At 40.1% G+C, this 25,785-nt stretch overlaps 1 protein-coding gene across 1 annotated transcript; it reads right to left on the bottom strand.

The window, feature by feature from the left end:
* Window positions 1-270: 270 nt before the first annotated feature.
* On the bottom strand, window positions 271-18,190 carry ankrd33ba (ankyrin repeat domain 33ba; the record flags this gene model as incomplete). Its single annotated transcript, XM_083901923.1, has 6 exons — window positions 271-902; window positions 1,482-1,680; window positions 1,836-1,977; window positions 3,660-3,800; window positions 4,038-4,167; window positions 17,756-18,190. 6 exons carry the CDS (start codon window positions 18,188-18,190, stop codon window positions 354-356), a joined length of 1,596 nt encoding a protein of 531 aa, XP_083758049.1. The 3' UTR covers window positions 271-353.
* Window positions 18,191-25,785: the final 7,595 nt, after the last annotated feature.

Raw genomic sequence — 25,785 nt, 5'->3', positions numbered from 1 at the left:
AAATACGAAAAAAAACAAGTTATCTAAAACATTTCAAGTATCAAATATCCTGCGTTTTTCACTGTTTGACAGTGTATAGGACACAGAGCATCACCAACCATATACGTATCTGCTGTAAAAAAAGACCAACCTGAACACTTGCTTCACACAATCACTTGAAGAGCAGACAAATCCAACTTTTAGCTCACTGTTGTCTTTTAGAAACACTGCTGGTCATCTTACCCTGAGCGTTTAAGATTGTAAAGGTTGTAGAAAAACACAAATGTGTTCAACCTTTCCCACTTAAAATACAGGTTTTATGGTTATGCTTCTCTTTCCTGTACCTCATTGCAGTTTTTGAGTCAATTATATTCTTAGTTCCTTTTCCCAGCAGTGAGATGTCTCTTGGTTACAGCCTCCAGCCTCCTTCTCTCAGCCTCCTCAGCTTTCCTCCTTTCTTCTTTTAGTTCCTTGTACCTCCACTTTGGGATCTGCAGCAGGTTTCCCCCTCCGTCTTTGGCGCTGCTTTTCCTTCGGATCTTTTCCGGTTCATAAGTTGGTGGCGGGGCCTTGGACACCCTGAGTCTGGGGATGCTGAAGCCCGGCCTGACGCTGCTCCTCCTCATCACCATGTGCATGGGCATGAGGCTGGTTCTTTGCAGCTCCATAGCTTCATGACAAGCTACTGCACCCAGGCTGGAGCTTCTGTGTCGAGGCCTCAGGCTCTGGGCCTGGAGGCTGGCCCGGCGATCCGCTGAGGTCTTGGCCACAAAAGTGACCCGAGAGTTCTGGAAGAGTTTGAGGTGGCTGTCCGTCCTGTCCGGGTTGACAGAGCGGAGCTCCTTGGCACGCTGCTGCTGGCGGATGATCTCGGGAACTGCATAACGCCGTTTGCCCACACCTGGGGGACTGTCAGGACACACCTGAAACAAAAGCAACAGTCCCTCAATGGTTTTACCTCTTTAAATATCAGTAGCACTGCAAAGGCAAAAACAGGCATAATTCCTGGTATTTAATTTATAATAAAAAAGCATGGCTTAGTCTCCATTAGTTTTTAATATGGAATTTCTAATCTTGAATTATCTTATCAGATACGGATTAATTATGAAAAAATAAATAATTCCTTGTATGAATTGTATCCTTTCATTATGACTAATCCTATGACAGCAGAAGAATAAGTTGATGACACAATGTAAATTGGTGCCTTTTGATTTATTTTTATTGTGTTGTCTACTTGCACACTATAAAACAGCAGTGACGAACCTTTTAGTAATTTGCATACTAACGCAAGACACTGTCAAACTTCAGGTCTGCGGAATGTGTTTTTGGCTCCGTTCAAAAGTAAATTAGCTCAAACTATGCTGAGTATGTGTGTAGATACCACAAGAAATAATGCAGACAATGCACCTTATCTCAGCGTATGTGCGGAATGCTCGTTGTTTTATGCTGATTACTGAATATAAATAAGTAATGCAAACATAAGCCCGAGCTCCATTACTTACTGTTTGGCAGGCCACGGCAAGGAAAGGGCTTTTCATGGCCGTCGTTACAGAAACCATGTGGTCAATCACGCCCTCGTCCTCAGGGTTGGTGACATTAGCGATGGTGAAAACGTTTTTTATGGTGTCAGACAGGCGCTTCAGACAGCCACGAGACTCCTGGGCTTTAGTGACTAGTGAAGCCAGCCGGGGCCACTCCAGACTGGGGGAGCAAGTTTGACGTAAAATAAGTCACACTGACACTTTCACATGCTCATTTTATGCACTGCTATTGGAACTACTAATATTAATGTTTATACATGGACATCTGTGAACTTCCATTATCCTCTGTTGAAATACAAGTCATTCTTTTTTTACCTGTATGTATCATAGTACTGGGGGGGACAGGGTCGTTCCATCAAGCGTGTCATCACCCAGGCAGTTTCATAGCGGCCTGTAAAAAGGGCCCACTCCCTTGCAGTCAAATTTCGGCCGCAGTCTCTTGCATTTAGGGCAGCACCTGATAAACAGAGAGGGTGAATTCATTAAGATATGGGTTAAATGGTAACCAGATAGAGAATTGTCCTCTGAAATGAAGAGGAGGGTAAATAAAAAACTCTAGCGGCCTTATTCCTTCACCTGTACAGTCTAGTAGACCACATATCCATCCCTCAGGGAACATAGAAGATCTGTTTGCCCGCCTTCACCTCGCACACAAGCAAATCCGTCTCCTCAGCAGAGAATCATACACTTTTTTGATGTTGCGCCCAAAACACACTTGTGGATAATTCAGACTAAATACAACCCCTTTGTGCCAAGATTATGTGCTGTATAACTCGTCAGATTGGATGTGGATGCACTTGCACCACATACTTTAGACAATGCACTATGGATTATTGAAATTACCCCTAGAGGTCAACCTGTGTGATTATCTACTGCTCATTCTCGGAGGGTTTTAGAGATTATCAGGAACCAAACCTAGCTGACATTGGACGAGAGGGAGGGTACACACTGGTCAGGTCACTAGCTTATCATAGGACTAACATCCTCCCATTAATATACCCTTAGGTCTGTGGGGGGAGCGAGAATACTGGAGAAAAATCTCTGCAAGACTCTCCGTCGAACTCTGTTTTGCTGTGAGGTGACAAAGCTAACCAGCACAGCTCCACATGACACTTGTAGGACTTTGTTACAGCCAAAATATGCTCTGTAATTAAATAAAATATGTATCTACATGTCAGCGTTACCACCTCTTGGACAACCAACAAGTTGGCATGAACATTGTTCATTATCCAGTCAGTCTAGGTTTGGGGAGTGCGAGGTGTAAATGGATGCCAACAAACAGGTTATTGTTAAGTGGCAAAACATTTTATCAAAAACGACAACAACATTGGTACGGTGCAACAAAAAAAATTACACGTTTATCAAAACCTTTGACAGCAAAGAGAAAAGTATGAATGCACGGCAGGAAAACTTTTGACTCGCCCACACTGTTGGGGGGATAGTCAGGTGGTGGAAGGAATACTTTTAGATCCATTAAGGCTATGGATGTTGAGTGCCTGTGGAGTGGCAGTCTGGGGTGGTAGTTCCCATCTTTAAGATAGTGGACCAGAGAGTGTACCAACTATAGAGGGATCACACTCCTCAGCCTCCCTGGAAAGGTCTACTCTCTCAAGGTACTGGAGAGGAGGGTCCAGTCGGTTCTTGATCCTCAGATTGAGGAGGAGCAGTGTCATTTTTGAACCGTGAACCAGCTCTTTACACTTGCAAGGTTGCTGGAAGGGGCATGGGAGCCCAGCCTGTCCACATGTGTTTTTGTGGATATGGAGAAGGCTTATGACCGTATCCCCAGGGGTATTTTGTGGGAGTGCTCCCTGGTGAGGTGTGTCGGGCATCTCCTTCCAGGAGGAGACCTCAGGGCCAACCCAGGACACACTGGAGGGATTATATCTCTCGGCTGGCCTGGGAAAGCCTTAGGATCCCCCCGGAGGAATTGGTAGAACTGGCTGGGGAGTTTGGGGGCTGGGCTTCCCTGCCAAGGTTGCTGCCCCCCGCGACCCAGACCCAGATAGATAATGGAAAAAGAACGGTCTGCTGATGCGCTTGTTGTAAAATCTGCTTCGAGAGTCTAGTTGGTTTGTGAGAATCTTGACGCTGAAGCTTTGGACACATTGTTTTTAACTGTGTACACGAAATCCTCACCTGCCATCATGAGAGAGCGCACACAATCCACCCTGCCCTGCATGGCTGCTTTCATCAGTGCAGTGAAGCCGTGGCAGTTTCTCCTCTCTGTGTCCAACCCAGAGTAGTAGTTCAGCAAATAGTTGGTGATTGTTATGTGGCCTTGAAAAAAGCAAATAAAAGAGGGAGAATTTACTGTGATTCACATTTCGCAGCAGAGTGTTGGCTTTGTAATAAACATCAGAATAACTGCTCCTTATTCACTTTCACTTTGAGCATTTCTCATCTGTCTGTGTCAGCTTTAGTGTCATATTGTGTGTTTGTGTATCAGTATTTCATCACTACCATTAATGGCCAGTGTCGGTGTTCATGTAACCCTGTGGTTTGTCCATCTCTTACCAGCTTGAGCAGCAGTGATGAGCGCAGTGTTTCCTTCACTGTCCTGCCAGTTGACATCCAGATATGGACACTGAGACAGCGCTATGACAACATCAACGTATCCTTGGTAGCATGCAACCAACAGCCCTATCTGCGATTTAAAAAAAAAAAAAAAAAATGGCAGAAAATACAGATGAATCAGTTAAAGTTATAAGGAAAATGTAGAGAGGCTTAACTTTAGAATAAACTCTTTTTTGGGTCAAACACTGACCATGTCAGGACTAGTCATCCCCATGGAGATGGAACCTTGGTCCAAATGAGGCAGAAGCTCATTTCTTTAGGGCTAATTGTGGTTAGGTTAAGGTTAGAGTTAACTGGATATGGTTGAGGCTTTGTTTAGGCCAGGGATCTGCAACCTTTAGGATGAAAAGAGCCATTTTTGTCGTCTCTCCACCCAAATAAAATTCATTTGGAGCCGCAAAAAAACACACAAGATGAAGATAATAACACATATAAAGGTTTTTATACAGACAGACTATATACAATAGTAATAGTCTCTTTCATCTCTGACAGAAGAACTACAACATGTTCAGTTTATACCCAACCTCTAGACCCCGTAGACCTGGTTCTTCCATTGTTTCATTGTTTGTGGCAAATTAAAGAAATTAAAATGAACCCACTTTGAAATAAATGAAGCAAATATTTGGATTGTATGTTGTTCATGCTCGAGAAAACGGTATGTGGATCCAAAGATGGACAGGACACATCCAAACGTGTACTTGAATATTGCATTTTACGTCAACGTTGGATGTCGATGCACAAGATATTAAAACACTTTTATTTGTCGCCTTGATCTCTAAAGCTACAAGGAGCCACAGCAGAGTTGCCGAAGAGCCACGTGTGGCTCTAGAGCCGCACGTGTGTGTCTGTTTATACCAGAACTGTTATGTCTGTGAATGCGACTTTTGAGTCCTGGAAAATGTGCACAGACACTGAATTATTTCCAGGAGATGCACACATCACCAGCCAAAACAAACAAGGAGGAGAGATGCAGGTGGATTTTTTTTTTTTACAAAATACCATCTTATTTTCCTGGAACTGACCTAAATTATAAAGTTGATACATTTTAGTCAATGTTATTTGTTTCTCTTTCAGTTTCTCGATGACAAAAGTTCATATTATAACCTCACAAAAGCTTGTGTTTAATGGGACAAGTACATCATTTGCTTTTTTTAAACATAAAATACAGTGCAGTTATAGACAGAGATCCACAATGTAAGTCACAGGTGTCTTGGTTAATCAGGAGCTAGCAGACGCACCTGTGTTCTCCCACAGCTGAGGGCAATCAGCCTGACTGGGAGGTTGCAGGCAGGTTGGAGATTCTGTGCACGGTAGGTTTTTGTGTCCTGAGAGACTTTCTGTTTTCAATGAAGTCTGAAGTTGTTTCTATTTGGAACATGGCCTTCTTGTGGCCATGTATTCTGTTTCCCTCCCTGTCCGGTGTCTCCCGCATGGCTATTGTTTTGATAGAATCAGTGGTTGGCTGTGGGGAGTTTTGCTTTTCCCCGCTGCCGCTCTTTAGAAAACCCCAACAGCCCATTTGTTGCAGTGTTTTGTCAGTTTCTCAAACCGCGACTCTGACCTTCAGGGTTTTGTTTTCTGGAGAAATGCAACAGGCCATTATGATACTAAGAGACCAAGCTTCTGTGATAACAACAACAAGAAGCAATTCAACGTGACTAGTAAAAGCCACATTAGCTTTAAAGGTGCCATATGTAAGAATGTGGCCAAAAACGGTTACTACATTCAAATTCAAAATACAGAGGTCTTTTAGGTTTAGTTTTCTGACGTAACTGGCAACTCGTGTTTGCTCGACAACGGAGACTCTAATGACTGCAATGATTGGTAGACGGCGGTAGGTGGCGCCACATGCCAAAACATGATTTCAAAACATAAACATGATTTGCAGTCTGCAAAATATTTTTTTTAATGCAAATATTTTGGCTGTACTGTTGTTGTTGGTGAGTTCAGTTTGTTATATGAACATTATTCCTGAGTCTCTGTGACATATTAGGAGGATTTTATGGCCAGTTGCTTTAGATTTATTACATAATGCATAAAGTCGCAACAAAATTGAACAAACAATGTGTTGTTCACGTACACAACTATTAATTGGCAAACCAGCAGACCCAAATGGGACTTTTAATTAGTGGCTTAATGAAGCCAAGTGTGCTGCAAATGACAAGCAGTCAGACCAACTCATGTCAAGACAGGCAGAGCCACTGCACGCATCAGTTGCAAGATAAACACGTATGTATTCTACTGAGAGTAGTCAACAAATACTCGAGGCATTTTCATTCTGAACTTGTGTCCTCAATAAGGGGGAGACTTCATGCTTCACTCTCTTTAATAACGTGCTTTCCGTTGTGTGGAATTGAATAAAATACAGAATAGATAGAATCCAATAGGTAGAACATTTTTTTACAAGACACAGCATCTGAAAGGCGGTGTCGTGCTTTAGCTGCAGAAGATGAGGAGCCTGAAAACAGAATAACATCAGCAAACTATCACCTCTCCATCGCTGTGACAATCTGATTGATGTGACTGCAGGGTATGACAGTGGCAAACATGGCAAGTGATGTTGAAGCCAAAAATAGATGTCAATTTGGCGACATAATGCCTCTTGACGTTGCCTCGTTGCCTTCGTCTTTACATTAACTGACAATGGAGACAACAACAGGCTGCATGATGCTCCTGATCATTTACTGTCATTTACAGGTGCATCGCAATAAATTAGAATATGGTGGTAAAGTTAATTTATTTCAGTAATTCGGGATTCGGGGTGGGTAAGGGTTAGCCCTAATCCTAGCCCGTGTGTAGTGAATGTAAATAATACACAACTTTCACTATTTGAGTTGAATAACTGAAATAAATTAACTTTTCCATGATATTCTAATTTATTGAAATGCACCTGTATGTATTGTTCCCAATTTCTTTTAATTCTTAAGGTTGTAGTCAGAGGTCAGATTATTGTGATTTAGATAAAAGATCAAACCTGGCATCTCTTATGGGTGACTTTGCTTAGCAGTTTTGTGATTGTATATATTTATTTGACATTATTTGAATATGTGTGAATAGATAAATAAACCTCGTGAACAGTCGAAAATCAGATTTGTCCTCGGTGAGATGCTGCAATTTTTTCCACGTTGAATATTCCTTGAGCTTCCGTGAACCTGCTCCTGAGACATTCTGTTCTCCTTGTATAAACATTTATCTAATGCACTTGTGGCTATGTAACTCTTGACAGGGATTTTCAGTCACACTTTCAGAGCACACTGTGTTACTCGACTCGACTCTGGCGTGAATGCGATCAAACGTTCTGTCTCACTGACATGAATAAATATAATAATGGGTAGGAATGGTACAGAGAGTGCCTGAAGGTTTAAACAAGTTCACAAAGTTTGTGCCAACCTCCCACGTATATACCTACTACACGCGTACACACACACAATCTGACAATAATGTGAAATTATGAGGGTGCGAGTAGATCTTTGACTAAAACCTCAGGCAAAGTTCCTTCAGTTTAGTTGATAGATCTTATGTGAAGACTGTGCAATTACTTTCAGAGCTATTGCCAACATGTTATAGGCTGTTATTTTTAGTTTTTTATCAAAGTATGTAAAGACGACCTCGCCATTGTCTTTATTCATATTTGTATTGAAATATAGTAATTTAACTTTTGATTATATCAGCAGCATCAGCATGAAATGTGCTTCTTAAAAGCAAGCTATAAAACCTGTTATTCTCCTTCCATTGAGCTGTTTTTTTCAACTACATCTCACCTAATTATTGATATCAAATATTAATTTTTAAAGATTTTAACTCTTTAAAATGCCAGGTTTTGTCATAATGCCACCATGTTTTTAAAATAAAAGAAATCTAGTATATGGCAAATATGAATTATTTGCCTTATACTCCATGCAAAGTACATTTTCAATGATTCGCAGCAACACTGTTTTTTTCTCCACATTATGCCAAATATGGCCAAAATGACGCCATCTGGTGGAGAGTCGTAAAAGTTATCAATTCCAAGGCAAAAGCCCCTTTACCACTGCAGGAATTTTTCTTATTTACCCAGATATTTCCACCGAAATTACCCAGGGAAAAACTTTCCCTTCACCCAAAACTTCCCCAAAAGAAGAACCTACTCCAGACTGTGGAACTTTTCAGATAACCAGGAACTACAGAGGGGGCGGGGCTGTGTGCTGAATAATACTGACTGATGGAAGACAGGAAATGACATCAGCCACAGAGGCTACTGGGAGCTAACAGCAGCTAGCATTTGGAAAAGTGATCATTTGCAGGCTCGAGCAGGCACATTGTCGTCATATATAACATGTATCCACTGGACAGATAAATCCTCTGAGGCTGGAAGTTTGTGTAGGACTCTGTGCTGCACTGTGGAGCCAAAAATAGAACTTTTCGCGGACTTCCTGTTTTCGTTCACCTCGCCAGCACTCTTGCGTGTTTTACGGACAAAGCGGAGCTTTGCGAGACAACAATTCCAGGAATTTAGCGTCTTGTGACGTCCCAAGGAGTGCGGAAGTCAACATCGTTTTATCTCCCGTACTTAGACTACAAAGGGAGGACCACAAAAACTTTTTTCTTTTTTCACACTTTGGCAAATAGTAGGACCTCCAGAGTCCCAAATATAATGATATAAATGATTAAAAGTTGATTTTGCATAATATGGGACGTTTAAACAAGATATTTAAAAGAAGATGAAGCAAGAAGAACTTGTTCATTTCGCTTCATCGGTCATTTAAAAAATATGGAGCAAAAGAAAAGGACGTATGACAAACGGACGTACGATGAACTCCAGGCTCTTTTGCTCAAGAGGAGGTTCAACAGGACTTCGAGTCGCAAACCACACAGATTACCAGGAATTGTTTTCACTTGCTAAATAAGTTCCTGGTAATAAAATTTCCTGCAAATGTTGGTGGAAAAGGGGCTATTGACACTCAGATATTATACAATGCATATATTATGCTTTAATGGCCCATTTTCTTGCACTTAATGGTATGAGTGTAGCCTAACACTTGTTTGTACACAGTTGTATTTTAGCCTTACTGTAGGAGCTGAGCTGGAAATAACAAAATCAAATTAAAAAAAATACACAATCTTGCCAAAAACCCATGCCATATGCATGGACACAGCCAAGATGATCAAAAAACGAATAATAAAAACAGTCCCTAGGGGTTCTGGCTCCATCGAGCCTGATTCTCAGCCAGCTGTAGGTGTAGTCACGTTGATGTAGCAGTCCGTGAGAGTTTTAAGGGGAAACGGTGGAGAGAGAGGTCTGTCAGTGGAGTAACAGGATGATTTGTCTAGAAGAAATTCACTTACTATGGCACCACTCCAGATCGCTCTATCTGTTTTGGGTTTTTTTCTCGCCCTGTCTCACATGCTTTCATGCACATTCTTGGCAAACCTCCAGTCTTGCTGTGATGAACTATAGAAGCATGCCCTGCAGCATGTCTGGGGCAATTTCTTCACACAATGTTCTATTTCCTTCTGTAAACATGCACAAACACATGCATGCATACACACAAGAATTATGGTTACACAGTCACTGTCCTCTGATGGACACAATAATAGTGAAATACACACACAGCAACTGCAGAGAACACATTGAATCGTGGGGTGGGGTGGTGGGGGGGGGGGGTACTGTGCTCCAGAATGTTATGCACTCAGTGAAAATCTCAGGGGCTAAATGGATAAAAATAACAACACTAGTGCTTCAACAACCACATAACAATCGAGAAAACTCCCAGGAATGGATGAGTGTGTGAAAGCGTAGATACAGTACAGAGTACAGAGGGATATGACCATGGCAGAGACTTACCATTGTGGGGATTATGTAATTTGTATATACAGTGGGGTGGGAGCGAGATAAAGAAGAGTACGTAGTCCTTTTTTTAAATGAATTTTGTTGGAAATGCCAAGTATCCATTTTGTTTCCTGAAGCTGTAGTGTACCCTTTCAAAGCATTCTACATTTGGAAGCAAACATGACAATCTGGCCATTTTTTATTTTGTTTTTGTGTTCTTTCAAAGCCCAATGATTAACTTACTAGTTCCTGCCATTGTTTCCCTCCTGCCCTACAGTAATGCTGATGGTGTCAAATGTCCAGTAATGACATTTATTATTTGAATACATTTTTTTTTTTCAATGTGTCCAGTTGCCTTTGATTATCTATGATGCATATTTGAATTAAAGTGATGACTGGTAGCAGTTCACAGCCACTCAGTTACTGGAGGTAACTTAGCTTAGCTTAGCTTTATTTAACAAAAATATTGTGCAATTTAATGACATAATGGATCTCTATGCTATACATTATGTATATGCATTAGGTATCTGCAAATATTGGCTTTAAAATGTATTATCAGCAAACACACCAAGAGCCGCCGATATGACATCACTAAAATAGTCACTACATCCTTGACTTCTATGCAAGCCCCCCCTACAGCTATAATTTATATTGCACAATAAAGATGTTTTATATATATATCTACTGTGGCATAATATGAAAAGTATTATGTTAATTTCACTGCAGAAGAGACTAAATGACGTGAATATATATATCGTATCGGATATTGGCAAAAAATCCAATATCCTGCATCATTACAATTCCTTAGAAAACTACAGTATAATAGCTAGAATTTGAATGTATTTGTATCTGAATGAATGTGCACATACACACACACAGTCAAGAATTATGTCAACGTATTATTTAACCGTCTTGAAACATAAACGCAAAGACATTTACAAAACACACACATAAGGCAGACTCGGTCGGTAATCTGGGGGATATCCAGAGCCAGGAATAGAAGGGCTTAGCCTTATCAGTGATCGAGACACAAAGAGAGAGAGAGAGAGAGAGAGAGAGAGAGAGAGAGAGAGAGAGAGACAACAGTGTATTTACAGTTCATGTGAGAATGCTGTCATTATTGGCTCCACAAACAATAACACAGTATCCACTGTAACCCCCTAAAACTATATCAGTCGCATCTTATTTGAACTATCTCCATTAAAACGAATGTAAACGTTTCGATGATGAGATTAACTGATTCACTTTAGTTGGTGCTTAAACTTCAAATTGCTCGTAACCAGTATAGCTTTTTAAATGGATGCAACTAATTGGATTCTAGCTTTTGCCCAGGAAAGGGAAATCAATGTTGTTGATCTCTTTCGACAAACTTTCACTTAGTTTACAATCTTTTTCATTCTTTTCCGCAAACATGGCATTGTTTTTAAGAAAATGTCTTCACATACAAGGACCCCCCCTCCCCCCCCTCCAAAAGCAGGCACATTGCCGTCATATATAACATGTATCCACTGGACAGATAAATCCTCTGAGGCTGGAACTTTGTGTAGAACTCTGCGCTGCACTGTGGAGCCAAGAATGTCCATTTTTGCGGACTTACGGTTTTTGGATACCGTTGCCCTCGCCTGCACTCTCGTGTGTTTTACGGACAAAGTGGAGCTCCGCGAGACAACAATTCCAGGAATTTAGCACATTGTGACGTCCCCGTGAGCACGGAAGTCAACATCGCATGTTTTATCTCCTGTACTTAGACTGAGGAGGACCACAAAAATATGAGTGAGTCATCTTTTTTCACACTTTGCCGACTGATAGGACCTCCAGAGTCCCAAATATAAGGATATAAATGATTAAAAAGTTGATTTTGCACAATATGGGACCTTTAAATAAATAAAAAAAATAGCATTCCTTTTGTATTGTATATACACTTTTGTGTTCACAGCCTACAGTAAAGTGGCCTCAATGACACCAGTGAAAGCGTCAGTGACGGAAACCGTACACTGGGCCATGTTTCTGTCAATACCCTCCCCTGTTATGTGTCCTCCTGTCTGCAGCTGGACATTCACACGGCTGTGTCAAATCAGATGCGTACGACTGTCGCTTTGATTTTTCCACGCATCTATATTTGCTCGCAGCATCATCACGCCAACATGCGTGTCTTCCCTCCGAGAGCCCCTCGCTTAGTCCGGTTTGCCTGCTGACGTGATGCTCGATCGGTGTCAGACATCCTTGTTGTTCGCCAGATGCTCTGTGGTCGGCTTTGTCAGCATGCTGCACTGTGTGTCTGTGGTTTGTCAACCTATTTGTATGCGTGAGTGTGTGTGTGTGTGCGTGCGTGCGTGCGTGCGGGTGTGTGTGTGTGTGTGTGTTGGAGGTATTACTCATGTCGTGTAGAGTTAAAGTTAGGCCAGTAGTAGTTATTGGTTAAGCTTAGAGAAAGTCTCCAGTCAATGCCTGTGAAGTCATGGAAACCAGACTTGTGTGTGGCACATGGCCTCATTTAAGTTGATTGGATTCTGTGCGTGTCTGTACTTGTCAGTGTGTGTGTTTTGTGTGAGTGTGTGCGTGTGTGCGTATGCATTTATTGAGTTTTCATGTAAGCATGACAGCTTATGCACTCAAATTGGGACACACACACACAGTGTCCTAAACGGGGTCAGAGGTATCAGAGGACACCATTATGAGTTTAGTTCAGTCAGGGATTCTAAGTCAGGGATTCTGACATTGACATTATTCCGAGATTACTGTATGAATATATGTACTATGATGTGATGTGTATATGTATATAAACAAGTGTTTGTTCATATACAAGTTTGATAGGGACTAACATTCAAAGTAATTGTTATATCTCAAATTGTTTCTGCAATGTAATAATGTAATATTGATACACACTGAACTTCGCTACATCGCTATAAAGTTATGTCTACAGAGACTGCAGTTTATATAGTTTCAACGTCTACACCTAGTGGTGGATTTGGAAAGTTGTGTTTCACATATTTCGAGCCAAAATTAAACACATTTAAAGGTGCCATATGTAAGAATGTGGCCAAAAACGATTACTACATTCAAATTCAAAATACAGAGGTCTTTAGGTTTTGTTTTCTGACGTAACTGGCAACCCGTGGTTGCTCGGCAGCTGAGGCTCTACTGACTGCAATGATTGGTAGACGGCGGTAGGTGGCGCCACATGCCAAAACATGACTTCAAAACATAAACATGATTTGCAGTCTGCAAAAGATTTGTTTTAATGCAAATATTTTGGCTGTACTGTTGTTGTTGGTGAGTTCAGTTTGTTATATGAACATTATTCCGGAGTCTCTCTGACATATTAGGAGCATTTTATGGCCAGTTGCTTGAGATTTATTACATAATGCACCTTTAAAACTAAAAACACATACAGTTTCTCCCCCATGATTTAAAAAAAAAAGCTGCCTATAAAATGCTGACAAGAAAAAAGGGCAAATAATGAACACAAGTCTTGCATGTAACCCCCCTCTTTGTCTTACACATCACATTGTCAGGCTGCTATATTCGGACATTTCAGGATGTGAAACACACACACACGCGCAAACTCAAACTAATGAGCTTTGCAGATTTATTGCGACATGTTTCCACTGGATGTGTTGTTTAACCTATATTGTGTCTGTGTTTAATGTACACAGCCCCTGAGGTCAGCAAACGGTGAGCACACATCCTGGTTATCTACAGAAACACGTCGGTGTAATCCTTTGCACATCTCACTGCATGTGTTGTTAACTGCTTCATAGCTCATGAATGGTCTAAAATGACTTTATCGGACTAATATCGGTAGATACTTGAGTCGTTATCAGACACTAAAATAATGGTATCGTCCTGTCCCTTGTGTTTTGCATCAAGAGGTGGAAAAAGTACTCAAATATTGTACTCAAGTAAAAGCACCAATACTTTGATGAAATATTACTCAAGTAGAAGTAAAAGAAGTTCATTTGAAATGTACTTTAAGTAAAAGTTACTTAGTTACTTTTCGTGTGGTGTGAGGGTAGTAGAAATATGACAAGGGGTCAGAAATCCAAAACTATTTTGGAGCTCACGCACCCGGCGCAACACAGGATATAACGTCACTTTTGGCACGAGCCCTCTATGTTCACGCACCAGTGCTAGTGCTAATGACATCATCATTTGTCTAGTTCTGCTGTATATTTTCCCCCTGTAGGTCTTCATTGTGGTGAATTTTTATATTTACTCAGTAACGGATAGGACTCATAAGGTAACTAAGTACAATACTTGAGTCAATACGTACTCAAGTAAAATACAAAATCCTGATTTTAAATTGTACTTAAAAAATACAAAATACAGAAAAAAGTATTCAATACAAACTTGAGTAAATGTATTTTGTTATCTCTAATTTTCAGGCCAATCTTTCTGACTTGCACACAGATTTACACACATAATGCACATGCTGGATATGCCGTCTCATGAAAATGCCTTGAAACATCAGTCATCGCATTCCAATGATGTCACACAGCTCTCATCTTGCCTCATGAGCTCATCAGTGATCACATGCAGTTACAGTACACACTGAGAAATATGAAGTGCTGAGAGAGGTGCATTTGTAGAGAAGAGTAGATCAAATGGAAGAAGAGACAAAGACAGACGGGGGCAGCCTGGAGGTTTGAGACTTTAGTTTTGTGATGTTCGGTCAGAAATATGTTGTTGCCAAAGGCAGAATTACTGTTTTGCAACAGTAATTATGTGAGCCTGTGCAAACTTACTTTATAAACTTTCTCTGGATAAGGAAACAAATAATTCTGACACATATAATACACTTAGTTACAACACCACACAATAAGATACGCTTCAGCCTTGACCTCATTGTCAGCTCATTCATAATGTCCAAATAAATAAAGACTAGTCCAGCATTCCATACTTACTCTGGTTTTATCTACAAAGTAGGTGTTTAAGAAGGCAGTAATTGTTTCTGACAGAGATTTAAACCACTATATCAAGGCTATTCAAAGGGTCTGTGATTTAAGAGATGAGATTATCGCCTTGTTTCCACTAAGAGCCAACTTTGGCAATTGTACCTGAATATTATTGGTACTGTTATTCATATTTCTAAAAAAATAGCCTATTGTGGCCATTTCACCTTAATGTTGTTTATATTGTTACCTATAATTTTGTTAGCGCCAATTGTGACGGTTGTATCCGAATGTTGGTGGTACTGTAACTGTAACCTTTTTGCATGATACGCAAATTGTATTGTACCTGAATGTTGGTGGTTTTGTTACTTACCTTTTTTTCTACAAATCTAGCAGCCATTTCAATAAATAAGTACAATAATAACATTGTGTATCTATTTGTATCCGTTAACTGGACATACAACACAAAATAGTAGTAGTAGTGGTAGGGGTTGACCGGCCCACTGGCTGGACAGCCTTCCGAAAAGCTGGCCCTCTGGAAATTTGAGTTAAATAGCTCTGCACTATATACAGTATAGTGATTGGTAAACTTCTATGCTATAACCTGCCTGCATGTGTGGTCTAACATAGTGCAAATGTAGCTACTCCATCACTGTTGTGACACATTTTCATGTTACTCTTAGTGTTTACCCACAATATCTCATCCATTAAACCCAAATCAGGAAAGGAAAATATGCTCACATGAACAAGTATAGGCACACATGACCACACACACACACACACACACACAGATTCACACTCATACAGAGAGCTGTTTGTTCTGCTGACTGACTCCCAGCAAATTTGTTTTTAAAGAGTTTGCGCTGCTGGCTCGCTCTCCAAAACTGAGATAGGCCATCACACAAACACTGTACGAAGAAAACACTCGTGTAGTGTGAAGACTTATAAATAAAGAATGCACAAGCGACAAAAAAGTATTTCGGAATAAAAGCACATGCAATATTTAAAGCAACAGAGTATGCGATTCATTCTCCTTTTTGAATAAATATCGTATGAGGGTTTTTTTTTATTAACTGCTTATTGGTTGTACTTAATTACTGCACATAAATAATAACTAAAACTTTCCATTGAGGCTGATCAATGTGTAGTCATAATGCGACTCTCAGACCAGACACTTTCACAAGGTCTGGAAATAAGGAAGTGCTAATCACGGCAGCAAGCTGAGGTTTAATTATTCCAACACCTAATGATGGCGAGGCTTCTAATCTTAACTTGTTACACTGAGAGGCATGAATGAAGGACTTCAGCTGCAATTTGTCCTGATGTCTTTTTATATTTTCGGCAAAGCACTTTTAAAATTACCTTGCTGTTGCCTCTTTGTGAGTGCAGTGTAATAAAAAAAAAACTTGTAAATGCATCACTTAGGCCTGAGAGTAAAGTTGGGCTTCTCTCAGGGTTTATCATACCTGGTTCTCGGGAAATGATCATGCATCATGATAAAAAAAAAGCTCTCACAAAAGTTTGAGTTTAGTGAAATTCCATTGTAGAGATAAACGTGAATGGGGTTGAGAGAGTTGTTAAAATTTCATGTTAGTGACCTAAAAATCCATCTTATTTTCCTGCATCTTTCCCCTCCACACTACTCTAACAGTATTAACAATAGTTCATCTGCTTCCTCTGGATCTGGAAGCCGAGCAAAATTTGCATAAATATGTAAACATATCCCCAAAGCATAGGGATAGAAAATAGATACAAACTCTATGTGCCAACATGAAGGTTGAGCATGGACAGAAAGCCCTACCATTTATATTTACAGAAATAAAGATAACACGAATAAGTCAAAGGTCCATTGTGAAGGAATTAGTGACATCTACTGGTGAGAAGAAAAAACTGTAATAAAAGGAGAAATCCCCTCTTTTCCTAAGTGTGTCAGCAATAGTGGCCTTCACATACACGAAAGGATTCCCCTCCTCTGTGGCTGTTACTGATATTTCTCTCATTATTTTCCTCTATGAGCGTTTTAATGGTGTTTTTCCTCACTCTTTGTGACGATTAAGACTCAATTTTAATCTGTTTTAGGTCTGTCTGTCCCAAATGTTAACTCGCTACCCTACCCAACGCTTTGAGTTGGTATGGTACGTGCACTTACACAATACTTCCTGTAGAGGGGAGTGTTGAGTACCAAGGTGCAGGCATCGACAAACATAGCGACCATTAAAAGACTTTGTTTGTATTGTGCTTGATCCGAAATAGACCCAAAACGCAAGCAGATTTCATGACGGTGGAATATAAGACGACTAAATATAATTTGTGCCATTAATGGAGAATATTACTCGTTGGTGAGATCGATCAGCATTTTCAATATTTCCGACAACTTTGAATTCCCTCAAAGCGCTGGCAGTATGTTTTACAGTTGTTGCACTACGACTGCAGGTTAATTCTTCGTCGTTTTCCTGACTATTAACTCTACACTGCCCCCGTAATTTACGGTGGTATTGTGCCATTTCGTCCGTCATTGTACGATCCCCTGCTCGACGCACAATGATGGACGAAAAGAACTCAAAGTTCTCCTAACTATACTAAATATACCTAAATAACTCAAATTGACTTGACTTGATGTTGTTTGCCATTATTTGCATTTATAATAAACACACACTCTGGGTGGTTTGTTCATCCGGGCTGCTGTAGAGCAAAATGGCAGCCTTCATAAAGCAAGGCCTTTGCCTAAGTTACAGTGCACATAAAAGGCTTATTCACATGATAAGTAAAAAAAACCCAATTATTATTACTTTAAGAGCAATTATTCTAACTATAACTAATGATTAATACGTTTAATTTTGGCCAGTGAACATTCAAATGTTTCACACTGAACTAAATCAACAAAACTATGAATTTAAAGTAATTTTTGTTCATGGTAATCTTGAAAGTAAAGTTTCATATTATCGTTCCCTTCTCACCCGGTGGTTCCTGTCCGTCTCCTTGACCTCCTCCTCCTTGACTTCGTGCCGGATCATTAACCGGACAATCGCCGCGTTGTTGGTGCAGCACGCCTGGAAAAACGACAGAGGCTCGGGGCTTTCCGGGGACGGAGTGCGCTCCGAGTCCGCAAACGCGTCATCCGGCGGGTAGAAGGAGTCGTCCGACACGATGCTCCGACACTCATCCAAGTCATCCAAGTCAACTTCTTCAAACTCCTCGTCCTCCTCCTCTTCGTCGCGCTCTCTGCACGAGTCCAAGTAAAACTCATCGTCCGAGTTGGAGAGCGGCTCTTCCGCGATGATCGGGTGGATTTGGGCGATGTTTTCCCCGACTTTCTGCTGCTGCAGCTGGAGCTGCTTGAGTCGGACCATCGAGGCGCCTCCTCCATCCCTGTCGTCCGTAATCAGCACCATCTAACCCCCGAACCTAGGGCACTGTCCTCCGGGGGGGCAGAGCGCAGCCTGACACGGGGGACGCAGGCATGGGACGGTCTCGCTGTCTCTTTCCAAACACCAGACTCTCGTGGATAAAAAACAACAACAAACAAAACAAAAAGAAACAAAACAAAAACTAACCCTCACATCGTTCGCCAGAGCATTAATGACACGAACTCTTTAATCTCTGGTACCTCATGTAGTCGGGCATGTTGCGCGGGCAGTTCGCGGTCATCTCCGCGGACCTGTTGACATGAGTGCGCCCACCTGAGTCGCCAAAGTCCCGCACTGTGAAAGTCGCTGCCGCCTCATCCGGTTACAAGACACGTGCATGGATATAGAAGAGAGAAAGTAAAAGCAGGACACACAGACGCTCCGTGTGGACACAAGTCTGTTAACCTATAGTTGTCTAAGCCGATTAAAAGCGACTGGGACCTCTCTCTCTCCCTCTCTCTCTCCCTCTCTCTCTCTCTCTCTCTCTCTCATAAGAGATTATTCTCTCTCCCTCTCTCACACACGACATTAATCTCTCTCTCTCTCTCCACTATGAAACATTAATATTTATAGAATATAAATGTATGAATATAGACTATATGGTTTATTTAGTCTTATATTATCATAATTTTTCCCCTGCCACAGGTCATTATGCTGTCACAAGTGTCTGACTGTGTTAAAGGTATAGTTCAGGATGTTTATTTTTAAAATATGCAAGTGCAAGTACATTTGGACCAGGGACAATTTACAAGTTCACCAGACCAAAACATCATATCTTCATCTTGTTTTCTACTACTATGACTTTTTCTGATTCAATCTTGGACAAAAATGGCAACTTTACATGTTTTGGTTTGAAAATTAACTTTAATGTGCCACAATGGCACTGAATTCTGCATAAGACAAAAAAAACTTTAGCAATCAGTGCAGCCTCTGGTCAATATATAATGCAGATTGATTTATTCCAACAATATATGTGCCATTTTTTCTTTAGTTTCCAACTCCATCTGATAAAATGTAACACAAAATTATACAAACATTCACTTATCTTATGGTCGGTATCACCAGGCTACAAATTTGCACTTAAAAAATAATGTATAGAATGAATATTATGAAAAAAAAAGTTTTAGTGACAAATTCATTAAAGAATACAGTATGTATTTACAAATCAGCAATAATTGGCCAATGAATCAAATGATAATTGGATGATGTCAATTATTGAAAAAGGAAACAATGAGCCTGATTAATTTACTGTTATTTTAAATTATTCCAATGTGTTTTATCGCAGTTGTCTTAGTGTAATCAGTGTTTTATCATCTGTAATTGGTGAGCCAAAGAAAAATTTCCACCGTGGTGGACAATAAATATGTATTATATTATATTCCATTGTAGTTTACATTGTAGGATTACTTTTTTACAAGTAGTGCTTAAGTAGTGACACATTTTCTTCTTCTTTTAATTTATATATTTGACAAACAGAAGAACAAAATTCAGTCTTGTCATCATATAAAGTGCAAACATATATAATGCATTATCCTCCTTTAAAAAGAACACATTATTACATGAACTTTTGTCCATAACCAAATACTAGCCTTGACAGACATGGATTTAGACGATGTTGGTGGTTTACTTACTTCTGGAGTTTACAGATACTACTGCAGAGATGCCAACAGTAAATAAAAATGGTCTGAGACTCATTAGGACATTCTGTTAATAAGCAATGACAGTAGTGTATTTTAGAGCGAACTAACAATGTACTGTAACAGCCATATACTGTATATACTCTGCAATACATGATCCCTTGTTCTTTCAGTAATTAATAACATCACTTTGCTGACATCAGCTGTAATGGAAAAAAAAAAAAAAAAAGTATTGCACAACAGCCCCAGTGTGTAGACACAATAACAAAAACATGGTGGGTTATAGCCGTACCCATAATATGCCAGATTAGATGGTAAATTAGAGTTCAGGTTAAAGTTAAAATCCTCTTTTCACATGAATGTCTTCACTCTCTCATGAAAAGCTTATGTTGTGCCATGTTTCAAACTGCAGTATATCTGCCAACGATTAGCCGTCTTAGTAAAGTAATATTACTTGGGAACGAACTGGTGTTTCAGGGTGATAAGAGGAAATAGCTGGAGTCGGTTAAACCGAAATACCCGATGTTACCTCAGCACTTGCCATCAGTCAGTAATATTTTGTCATTTTATAATGCAAGAGCTGCGTTATGAAAGCATTAGTGCTTTATCTCACACTGAGAGTGGCATTAGTGAGCTGTAATTAGTCCAAGAAACAAAATGAAGGAAATTATTAATACATATCGAGAACATTATGAACGAGTTCCTGTTCATTTTGGGTCTGAGTGCAGGTTGCGTTGCACAGCTGGTGGCGTGTTTGTCGTTCATGTTCATTCAAGGACAGATGCCTCCTTTTGAGAAACACAACATAACCCAATAAAGACAAGCTGCTGCAGAGCAAAATGTTGTACTTTGTATTTAAGTGTCAGGCATGAAGAAAAGTGACATTTACTTTGATGCGGACAGATTAATATTCTGTCATTTGCACATGTAGCCATGCGAGACTAAGACGAACTGTAAATAGCACAACATCATTACTTGAAGAGCCAATTGCATCAGCTCAATCTGGCCTCAGAGCAAGATCTAAATCCCTCGGACACATAATCACACAGAGCTGACCGGAGCCCTTCTGTAAATGTGTGTCATGTAAATGTTGAGATTTGCTCGGCCCAGTCCCAGTTCAAAGCTCTCACTAAAACTGTGAGATATGAAATATTTTTAACCCCCAAATTGAGTTGTAGCAGATTAATGTGTGTGTGTTTTCATTTGTTTTAGTTTGAAGAATAATCACAGATTGTAATCTGACACCCTCTCTCTTACAGTTGGCCATGCAGAGTTCACAGGCTGGATAAGATGTGTAATCTCTGTAATAGTAAATTACACCTACCAGAATGGAAGTGCTATTTGTTTTTTCACAACACAAATCTGAAACAACATATCAGTACTGTTCACTTTCTCTGTATTTGTTTAACCTTAAAGGTGCCATATGTAAGAATGTGGCCAAAAACGGTTACTACATTCAAAATCAAAATACCGAGGCATTTTAGGTTTCGTTTTTCTGCCGTAACTGGCAACCCGTGGTTGCTGGGCAGCAGAGACTCTACTAACTGCAATGATTGGTAGACGGCGGTAGGTGGCGCCACATGCCAAAACATGATTTCAAAACATAACCATGATTTGCAGTCTGCAAAATATTTTTTTTTATGCAAATATTTTGGCTGTACTGTTGTTGTTGGTGAGTTCAGTTTGTTATATGAACATTATTCCTGAGTCTCTGTGACATATTAGGAGGATTTTTATGGCCAGTTTCTTTAGATTTATTACATAATGCACCTTTAACCTTCCATGTTACACATTAAATGTGTAACATTACAGTACTGTACGTCCGTACGTAAAGCTAAAATTTAGCTTTACGTACGGACGTACAGTATAAAAACCTAACTCTCTTTGTAACTTCTGTGACAACATCAGATAAGCAAAGCAAAAACGCTTATGTCATACATAACAAGGAACCAGGTCAAGCATGGCTCACTATAGACGAGCAGTGTTTGGGTATGTGGAAAAACTGTGGCACAGACTCTGTGACCAGTGACTTTAAAAACATCTGACCTTAAGCATGGGTTGTTTTATATTAAGGGACGATCAAACAAAAAACACATTTTTCATGCCTGCATCCCACATAAACCTCATGAGCACAGCACAACTTTTGCTGCTAGTATTTAAACAGACTCCCCTCTTTCAGTCACTCATTTATTTATTCCACCGACAAAACCACACTCATCCATAACGCTTCCTCCATGGCATACCTGGAGCAGCAGTGGCGCACAAAGATCGTCTCTGTGTCGCCTCTTGACTCAAGGACTGAACTGTTAGGTGTGTGTATGAGTGTGATTATGAACTGAATGTGTCGCTATAATCATGTGTTTATATCTGGGCTGTGAGGGTTGTGTTTGTTTCTAAGAAGATCTGCCTCAAAGTGTTGTTTTTTTTCCAAGGCCTAATGTACTAACTATTAATTTACTCCAGTTTTAAAGGCTCCTCATTATTGCTTTATCAGTTAATGAGGCCCGGCAAAAGTTAAAGAGACAACTGAATCTAGGGACGGCGCTTTTTCTCCGAGTTAAATATGAGAAAATCAATAAACCACAAGTGCTAATTAAGTCATCTAAATCATCCCTCACTGGCCCTTAAGGACTTTTTGAGACACACGTATTTAAAAAGCCTCAACAAATCAACTTTATTTATTGTTAACATATTCTGAAAATGCTCCACAACCACAGACACAATAATAAATACAGACACAAAAACAGATTACATAGAATTCAATTCAAGAGACATAAGTCTGGGTCATCTTGCAGAAGTAAGGATTGTCCACACACACCCACACGTAACCTCACTGTAATGGTGAGGCTGAGCGTTTGTGGAGGTGTTTGTAAAACTAATGTCTGCAGGAAACCGGCTTCAGTGAACACCAGAGTCGACTGGAACATTCCACCACCGCCTCTCGACATACACGCGTAAATTAGATCGTCTAATCTTTCTCACAAGGCGTTCGAGTCTCATGAATTAATGCCACACCTGCTCATGTGTTGTCACAGTGGAGATTATAAGATTATTGTTTCATGAATGAGATAATGAGGCTTACAAGGAAAAGATAAAAAAAAATGTTTTGGAGGCGTTTGCTCGATTGACTGGTGTCATTTGGTAGCTCAACCCACCTCACCATGAAGATGGTCATAAGTAGTCAAAACTTGTGTTTCTTTGAAGGCTTATATCCACGTTTGTACACATCAGTGCAGATAGGACTCGACTCTCAAACACAGGTTTTAAATATCAAATCCCGTCTTATTCAGATCTCGATGCTTCTCTTGTGAGGCTTGATGAGTCCGGAGAAGTTCTGCCTGCGCGCACGCCGAGGATGAAGTCCACAGGTTTTATCATCCCACTTTGGAGGTCCCTGAAACATGTAAGTGAGTAGTTAAACATCTATAACATATTTAAGCTATATATACGATCATTTTGTCAGATTTTTACTTAATTAATACATTTGGTTTCTAATTTAAACCATTTCTGAGGCAAATGCTGTCAACAAACACGGTGTACTGCAGTTGACCCGACTGATGACATCCATGTTCTCCAACATGACAATGCGTGATTCATGTTTTCCCCCCCTCCTCCGCTTACCCTGACATCTGTTACACAACAGCTACAGAAAGGAATGCTAAAAGAGAGCCTTTGTATCCTACTCTCTCTTCTCCTGACTCTTTCTCACACCGCTCTGATACATTCATCATGTCCCTGGAGAAGTGACGTTACAGGCAAAACTTGAAGAAACAGTAAAGCTTGTGCAACCAGTTCCACCCTGGAGCTGAGGTCCCTAAACCACTAACATCTTGCATGCAATGACATCATGTTTTCTACCAAATTTCCAACATCCTGCAACAGTGGAGCAACTGAATAGCGTGACATTGCATGATCTACCTTTAAAAACATTTGTTTATGATAATCCCATAAATACTGCGGGAATAAAATGTCATTGTTTCTCACTGAAAACTGAGAAGGGCGGAATCAGAACAAGAGGGAAAATCCTGATCTCATTGTCTGTAATAGTGGTTGTAGTGGTGCTTCATTATTATTACACATGCATAAATAATATAAATCCATCATTTATATTCAACTTGTCTATTGGGACAGGTGTTATCTGACAGGATGATGATAATAGAAAACACAGTGGTGGTTTGACTCGATACAGATTGTTTTTCTTTGTTGAATTATTGTGAAATTGTGATTTTTAAATGAACGCTTGAAGGAAAATATGCAGTGGCAGAACAGACCAAAAGGGCAAACGTAAGGAAGGACTGAGGGCTTTCGAGTGATTTAGTCTGCTCACAGTTTGACAATAACACACAAACTGCTGCAGTCTTCAGGCTCATGTTCCACTTGTCAGCAGTGTTCTACATCGCAAACTCAATCCACTGGAAAGTACCAGCTGATGAGCAGGGACGATCTAAAGAGAATAAACTTTGGCCTTGAATGTGTAGAGTAGATGATTCTAATTTAAAGCTGGGAGACAACTTTTGGGCTTTAACTTACCACTATGGTATTAAAATGGACTGCATGGTGTAAGGGCAATAAATGACAATGTCTGCAGTTGCATTGGTTCCCTGTAAGCCTTGCTTTTACTATGTTATTCTCTGGCGAACAGAATTACAATACAAAGGATTATGCCATATTTAAAACACTGCAGAGAGGAGCATTCACCAAATATCTCGTGGGTTTTGACACAACATAACACCAGCTCCAAACAAAGAGTATCTATGTTTTTAACCAGCATCTTGCAACTGCAACGCCTGCATGATAACCACACATGAACCACGAGGGACGCGAAAGTTGGCCGTTGCTGCTTTAAAATTCAAAGTTTCTTTTCAAAGTTTGTTATTCAAGCTGGCAATTCCCCAAGAAGGCAAATCTTTGATGTCAAACACCGCACATATCATTTCAGTTGCAGACCATAAAGACAACATATCTGCTGCAAATTTTTTTTCGAGAATATTGAAATAAATGCTGTTGTTTTTAACTTTTTAACATACTATTTAAATCAGCTCTGTTTCACATTGTATTCTCTGTGTCACACAGGGGGAGAAGCCTGCGGTCATCAGATTATAAGGGATTCTATCTGTCCTCTGATGCCCTTTGACTCAGCAACAACTGCAATCCGTCATGGGGTGAAAGGGGGGCAGTGAGAGGATGAGACTGAGAAGAGAAAGAATATGACAGGGTAGGTTTTTCTAACACCTGAAGATGGCAGTTATGCAACATCATGGACACAAGCTGTCATTAAACCCCACAGGGAGAAGTGCATGGGGGTATTCAGGCCGCCTGGATTTATTTAGATTTTATTTTTAAAATGTTCAATGAGTGAGTGCCTCTGCCCCGTTCTCTAAGATAACTTCAACTTCCAATATCTTATGCACTTTTCTTCAACAAAGAATATCTGTATTATTGGTATTATCCTGTTCTAATTACATATTCATTTATTCTGAGGCTATGAATATTCAAAATGAGCGTTATGGCCATTTTAGTCATTACAGAATTTTGGCTGTGTTCACAAAAACTATTTCCCTTATCTGTTTACCTCTCTTTTTGGCCATTTAAAGGGAATATTCTGGCAGAGAGGCCAAATGACATCTAAAAGCTGATTGGTTGTGCATATGATAAATTAACTTTGGCAAACCTAGACATAAGGGAGCAGGTGATTAAAAGCATACACATGCTCCACCTGACAGATTGTGTAGCGCAGCTTTGTGCCTCTCGTGCTGCTCATTAAAATATTCTAACCTGACTCAGTGATAAATAATAACCAACTGTGTCTAATTCTAACAATTAATGGAACCCGTTTGTAGGTAATGAAATACCAGCTGGGCCTGAAGGAGCATCACTGGACAAATTGAACACTATCATTTCTTTTCCTCCCTTCCCGTCTTCCATTGCTTTATGTCTCTCCTT

The sequence above is a fragment of the Microchirus variegatus genome (genome assembly GCF_963457635.1).
Source record: "Microchirus variegatus genome assembly, chromosome: 15".
Lineage (NCBI taxonomy): Eukaryota > Metazoa > Chordata > Actinopteri > Pleuronectiformes > Soleidae > Microchirus > Microchirus variegatus.
Note: the sequence above shows the minus strand (reverse complement) of the source record. Positions and strands in the feature narration are given on the sequence as shown.